General features: G+C 43.8%; 1 protein-coding gene across 1 annotated transcript in view; it reads right to left on the minus strand.

The window, feature by feature from the left end:
* The window catches only part of THBS4 (thrombospondin 4), a 43,185-nt gene extending 39,172 nt beyond the window's left edge, over positions 1-4,013 (minus strand). The window contains exon 1 of the mRNA XM_036098188.2: positions 3,654-4,013. Within this exon, the coding sequence (XP_035954081.2) occupies positions 3,654-3,741 (88 nt within the window). The 5' untranslated portion in view covers positions 3,742-4,013. The remainder of the gene's footprint in view (positions 1-3,653) is intronic.
* Between the last annotated feature and the right edge of the window lie 1,987 nt (positions 4,014-6,000).

The raw sequence follows: 6,000 nt of genomic DNA on the forward strand, positions 1-6,000 counted from the left end.
ATTCGACAGAGAAAGTGAGAGAGTACAAGCAGGGGGGAGTAGTAGAAGGAGAGAGAGAGAAGCAGGCTTCCCACTGAACAGGGAGCCTGACGCGGGGCTCGATCCCAGGACCCTGAGATCATGACCTGAGCCGAAGGCAGACACTTAACCATCTGAGCCACCCAGGCACCCTAATAATTTTTTTAAGATTTTATTTGAGAGAGAGAGAGCGCACAAGCAGGGGGAGCGGCAGGCAGAGGGAGAAGCAGGCTCCCCGCGGAGCAAGGAGCCCGATGTGGGGCTCCATCCCAGTACCCTGGGACCATGACCTGAGCCAAAGGCAGATGCTTAACCAATTGAGCCACCCAGGCGCCCCTGCAAAGATTTGAAAGACAACACAACAGAATGTTAACATGAACAGTAGCTATCTCTGGGTTGTATAATTATACGTTTATTTACTTTTCTTTTGCTTATCCAATTTTTTATTTTTTACAATTAACAGGTGTTGCTTTTGCAGTAGGAAAAAAAATAAAAGTTATAAGACAAACAGGCAAAAACCTAGTTACTCAAGAATATCTATTCTTTAAAAGACAACCTGTCTTTATACCGGATCTGTATTGTTTCTTTCTCATGCACTTAGGGTCTTACAAAATAATGAATTTGATACTAGAAATACTGGAAAGCAGAAAATCTATTATGTTCCTTCCAGCACTCCACATTCCCCTAAAACTTGAATACTGCTGCCTACTGTAATTCAAAGGGGAAACAGAATTTTTTAATTTCCAAAGAACTGGAAGCTTTACATTTCCACCAGTAAGAGCCAAGGGCAATCAGACAATATGTCTAGAAGTTCCATTCAGGATAAAGCATCTACAGATGTGAGTTTAAGGTATGTGAATTGCACTCAAAACTAAACTCTTATTATCCCTGATTCTTGATCTATGATTATGTTCATAATCTAGCTCAAGCTAAATTTACTCTATTTCAGTCTGCAAGGTTCATCTAATCCATTGGCTTCTCTCTCAAGGGGCAGAGTTGGGATTAGTTAGTAATGAGTTTGGAGAGTGTTTTGAAAAGGAAATGAGACACAACAATTTTCCATTAATGTTATTACATTTTCGTAATAGTGCCAGGATCTAAGCACTAATTAACTCAATAAAAGAATCTATCAGAAACTTGACTTAATCTGATAATCTACAGCAACTAATTAACCAGCTAATTTAGGTAGTATAGGCTGATTTTAAGTCCCATAAAACAGGCAGCGCTAAGCAACAGCAAAATCCATACGTGTAGCACACCATGAAGTTGTGTGTTCAAATGTCAAGAATTCATGGAACACAAAATATTATACCCGTAAATTCAAAACTGCCAAACAATGTCTGTAATCAGAAAACTTTTGAATTGTGTTAAAAAGATTCCTAACATCAAAAAGCAAAGGCAACAAAAGCAAAAATAAACAAATGGGACTCCATCAAACAAAAAAGCTTCTGCACAGAAGAAACCATCAACAAAAGGAAAAGATAACCTAGAGAATGAGAGAAAATACTTACAAATCCTATGTGATAAGGGATTAATATCCAAAATAAAGAACTCATACGACTCAATAGCAAAAAAACCCAAACAATCCGATTTTTAAGTTGGCAGAAGATCTGAACAGACATTTATCCAAAGAAGACACACAGAGGGCTAACAGGCACAGGAGAAGGCGGTCAACATCAGGAATCATCAGGGAAATGAAATTAAAACCACAATGAGTAATCACCATACACCTGTTAGAATGGCTGTTATCAAAGAAATAGCAAGTGTTGGTGAAGATGTGGAGAAAAGGGACCTCTGGTGCACTGTTGAGGGGAATGTAAATTGGTGCAGCCACTATGGAAAACAGTGTGGAGGATACTTAAAAAACTAAAAATAGAACTACATATGATCCAGCAATTCCACTGCTGGGTACTTATTAAAAAAAAACAAAACAAAACCCAAACCCCAAAACACTAATTCAAAAAGATATATGCAGATTCATGTTCACTGCAGCATTATTTACAATAGCCAAGAGATGGAAACAACCCAAGTGTCCATTAATAATGAATGGATAAAGAAGACGTGGTATTTGTATATAATGGAATATTATTTAGCCATAAAAAAGAATGAAATCTCGCCATTTGTGACAACACGGATGGACCTTGAGGGCATTATGCTAAGTGAAATACGTGAGACACAGAAAGACAAATACTGCATGATCTCACTTTATATGTGGAATCTTAAACAACAACAACAACAACCCAAGCTCATAGATAGAGAACAGAATGGGGGAGGGGGATGGGTGAAAGGTGTCAAAAGGTACAAACTTCCAGTTATAAAATAAATAAGTCATGGGGATTTAAAGTACAGCATACTGACTATAGTTAATAATATGGTATTGGATAATTGGAAGTTGCTAAGAGAGAAGATCTCGAAAGTTCTCATCACAAGAAATTAATTTTTTCTAATGCTGTATGGTGACAGATGTTAACTAGACTTATCGTGGTGATCATTTTACAATGTATACAATTATAGAATCATTGTTGTCCACCTTCCTAGAAGAGCGGTCACAATGAATATAGATTACAGCATTTCAAATAGTTCAAGGCAAACTAAATGCAGAACATTACCCCCTGAAACCACTATTTTGGTTTCCTGGTCTAAAATCAAAAGGAGTTATTTGGTGAAATGCAAAGTTTAAATGGGTGATTACTGCAATGGGAGGGGAACGACTTTGAGAATTCCCTCACAGGCATTCTTCACTGTGGCTTTGTGAGAAGTAACAACTTTTACTTGGACCTGTGTGACTCTCCCAGCTTTATTTCATTATTCAGTAATACATCAACAGGTGAAGGTCATCACTGGATGGCCTGTTAGGGCGCTAAGATCTTTTCTTGCTTAAATAATTTCTTCCTTTTGGCCTTTGCCAAAAAAAAAAAAAAAAAAAAATCAGTTTAAGCTTGTGTTCTGCCCAACGGTTATTTTCACCCCATCTCAACTAGGGGTTTGAAGATTACTCAGGTGTCTTTTTAATGTATTTATCGATTTTTTTTTACCTCTGTAAGAGAAACACCGACTTCTCAGTCCTTCCTGCTCTATCTCGGGAATCAAGAGACCACGCCAACTCCCAAAGGAGGCGTTGGGGTCCAAACAAAGAACAGAAAACAGGGAGTGGTGGGGCAAATAGAGTAATGCTGTGCCCTTCTGGGAGATGACAGTCTCAGACTTTCTGGGGGAACATCACTCCCGCCGCGTCGGAGAATTTAGGGGGCCAAGGGTGAAGGGATGGCCCGCCAGAGAGAGCCGCAGGGGACAGAACCTGGATTTCACCCCACTCCAGGCAGGACCTGTTAGAAGTCTAGAGCCGTGTGGTAAGCTCTGAAATGAACCCCACTTCTTCGCATAGACTGAAAAGTTTCGCATCCCCTAAGCTGTTGTTTAGGGAATTGGTCTCATCGCTGGATAATGGACTCAGAAAATGCTATACTCTAATCACCACTTCCAATTACAAAATGCTGTGACTCGGGCCCCAGAGGGACAGAGAAGTGCCAGGGGCCAAGAAGCGCGCGCGGAGTTGGTCCCTCCTGTCGTTCAAGCGGAGCGGGAAGGAGGGACCCGGGGACCGTCGCCCCCCGCCCCGGCGCGAGCCCACTTACCCTGGGGGCTGGCTTGGGCGCCGGCCCCCAGCCACGGCTGCAGGGCCAGGTGCAGCAGGAGGAAGGCGGCTCCGCGCGGGGCCAGCATGTTGGCTCTTCCTGCAGGCGCGGGCGCTCGCGAGCGACGGCAGCCTGGCCGTGCCTCGGTGTCCCCAGCGGCGCGCTGTCCCTCCGTCGGGCCCCGCGGGCGGCGCAGGTGAAGGGAGCGCGAGGCGTGTGCGGGGCGCGGCGTCCGGGGCTGCCGTCGGGGGCGGTGCTCGCGTCCAGGGGCCGCGCGGAGCCGGGTGCGCTAGCGGGTGGCTGGGCGGCCGCCGCCCAGCTCTTTATGGTCTGGCCGGCCGGGGCCGGGGGAGGGCCGAGGCCGGGGCGGCCCCCTTGGCGGGGAAGCCCGTTCGCTGGGAAGAGAGGAGGCGGCCGGAGCGGGGAGCGTGGGCGGCGGCGGGAAAGGCCTGAGTGCGGAGTGGGGGAGCCGACCCGGCCGAGCGGGACCCGGGCTGGGCGCAGTCGCCGGCCTCTGACCGGCGAGGGGCTTTGGGAGAGCCGGGAAGCCGGGGCTGCGATAGGCACACAGGACGGGGTAGAGATGGAGGAGAAGGGAGCGAAAGGAGGAAGAAAGTGCCACTGTCCCGCTGGCGTTAGGCACCATCAGTCCCCCCACCTCCTGTACTGCTTTTGTTTTCTAAAAAGAACAGCGTTTGGAGAGGCTTTTTAACACCCGTCGTAGGTTCGCCTTGCGAAGGAACCCTGAAGGCTGTCCAGGAACGCCTGCTTCCTAAAGTGGTCCAGAGAGCAATTGATTTATTTCTTCAAGCTTTTCTTGAGTACTTCAAATGTTGAATATTTTTCCCATCAAGTTTTGAGACATGAACAGTGAACGTTTGAAAGTTTTGAGTTTTTAATGGAAATAAAACGCATCCCAAGGAATCGATCCAGATAGGATGGTGGTGGTTTATGGAGAATCTATTTTCAGTCTAGTTTCCAAACACTCTGCCTGCCCACTTCTGTTCCGTCTTCCCCAAAGATTCCATGTGACAGTTTAAAGGTAGGGGAGTAGGGAACATACTGAAAGAGAGGGAAGGAACATAAGGAATTAGTCTTTCTCCTAGGTGAAGCCCCCTAGAAATAACGTGGATTAACTAGAAGAAAAAATATTTCCAAACAATTGCAAAACGTTTCCCTGTTGAGAAATCTTGAGTATTGGAGAAGATCCAGCAAAGCATTTCTATCCCTATCTTCAAGTCTCAAAGAATTTCATTTCAAAGTTTAATCTGCCACAAGCTGGAAGATTAACTCATCTTATTTTCAAACTGTACTAGAATAACCCCTCACCAATTATGATTCCGGTCATAGCTAGTGACCTGGAGATTTCTGAGCTATCTTAAGATATCTCTTCTATTCGAGGTCTGCCTTAGTTCTAGGCTTCATATAATGTCCCATTCCACTAACCCCACTCTGTGGAATGGGTCACCATTTATCTACATATGAGAGTGCACTTGACTGTAAACTCATGAGATGACTGAAGAATCTTCAGATCTTCAAGCTGTGTCCCCATAATGGCCTGAGTTAGAAGGAGCTCCAGGTTCCCAACTTCTGCTTTAAGCAAAACTTCAGAGTCAGCAGGACTAAACTGTAAGTTATCTGGAGGCAGATCTTATTTTTTTAGTCATCTTTGTTTAGTCATCTTTGCTAGGTAACCCCAAGTTCTTAGAAAATTCCCAGCAAAATAGCTTGCCCAGGGATGCACACAATAAATTTTGGTTGAAACTGTATGACTACTAAATGTAATGGATCAACAAGAGAATGCAGTGACTTTCTGCTAACCTAGCATACTTACAATCTAATTTTGCTTTTAAAGAGCCTGAATTTTTATGAAGCCATTCATTGGAGAATCTTAGCTTTTTCTTTATGTCTTCAAAACCAAGAGGAAATTTGATGACAGTGATTACAATACAATCCATTAAATTGGCTATGAAATCTATGATAAAGGAGATGAAAGAGTTAATCAGTGTCTTTTCTGTGCTACCTCATTAAAATATCTGTTATTGCTCTTATTACACTGAATTTTAATTTATTTTAATAATGTATTATTTAATTTTTCCCCAATATCAGACTGTGACCTCCTTAGCCCTCTCTCATTTATTTTTGTAGCCCTAATTTCTAGTGCCTAGCACGTACAATGAGTAGCTCCTTCAATTGACTGTCCTTCTCTCAGCACTGTCAAGTAAGGATAAGAGGTTGTGATATGTTAGTAATCCATTTGTGTGGTAGGTTGTGAAAATTGTCCCAATTCTTTGCTCTTCCATCTACACATCTTTTGCTTTCCCACTATGCTTCTAGGCTTGGCCAG

The sequence above is a fragment of the Halichoerus grypus genome, chromosome 2, assembly GCF_964656455.1.
Source record: "Halichoerus grypus chromosome 2, mHalGry1.hap1.1, whole genome shotgun sequence".
Lineage (NCBI taxonomy): Eukaryota > Metazoa > Chordata > Mammalia > Carnivora > Phocidae > Halichoerus > Halichoerus grypus.